The sequence below is a fragment of the Octopus bimaculoides genome, chromosome 8 (genome assembly GCF_001194135.2).
Source record: "Octopus bimaculoides isolate UCB-OBI-ISO-001 chromosome 8, ASM119413v2, whole genome shotgun sequence".
Classification (NCBI taxonomy): domain Eukaryota; kingdom Metazoa; phylum Mollusca; class Cephalopoda; order Octopoda; family Octopodidae; genus Octopus; species Octopus bimaculoides.
In genome coordinates this window covers 12,562,950-12,563,632 of record NC_068988.1, presented here as the reverse complement: position 1 = coordinate 12,563,632, position 683 = coordinate 12,562,950, and the positions used below count along the sequence as shown (strand labels likewise).

The following is a 683-nucleotide window of genomic DNA, read 5'->3' as shown; positions in this document are numbered from 1 at the left end:
TATATATATATATATATATATATATATATATATAAACTTCCCCACGCACAGACACACTTACCTTTAGTTCGTATAATATTATCTTCTTGAGTTTTTCAGTGTCAATCGACTTCAAACAAGCCTTGACGTTATGTGTGGTGTTTTTTGCACAATGGACGGACAGAAGGTACAATTCATCGTAGAAGTCGGATTTGTCACCCATACTGGACACAGCCCAGTGAGCAAGAGGTGTGCCGCTCTGTTGAATGACGCGATTAAAGAGACCTGTAAAATAAAATCATGACATTGATACTGAAATAATGAACAAAGATTGAAGTTTGATATTTAAAAAAAAAAATTAGTTACTGTAATGGAGGGTGTAATGAATGGTTGCAATTAATGATATGCAATTAATATAGTGACAACAATAACGACAACAACACGACGAAGACAACGATGAAAGTGGTGGTAATAATAATAATAATATTAATAATAATAATAATAATAATAATAATAATAATAATAATAATAATAATAATAAATGCCCAGATGCAGTACCAGGCAGTGGCTCTCATGGCTTCTGATCTTAACTGATTGGAAGTTTTATCATGTACGTTGTTTTGTCTTGGTATAAAAGATGGGCTACAGCAAATATTCTGCTCAATACCACAGATTTGCTTGTCAGTTGTTTGACCTTAACCAGT

At 32.5% G+C, this 683-nt stretch overlaps 1 protein-coding gene across 1 annotated transcript in view; it reads right to left on the bottom strand.

The window, feature by feature from the left end:
- Positions 1-263, bottom strand: part of LOC106874952 (cholinesterase) — a 20,412-nt gene extending 20,149 nt beyond the window's left edge. Inside the window, exon 1 of the mRNA XM_014922878.2 lies at positions 62-263. Coding sequence (XP_014778364.2) covers positions 62-202 — 141 coding nt within the window. The 5' untranslated portion in view covers positions 203-263. The remainder of the gene's footprint in view (positions 1-61) is intronic.
- Positions 264-683: the final 420 nt, after the last annotated feature.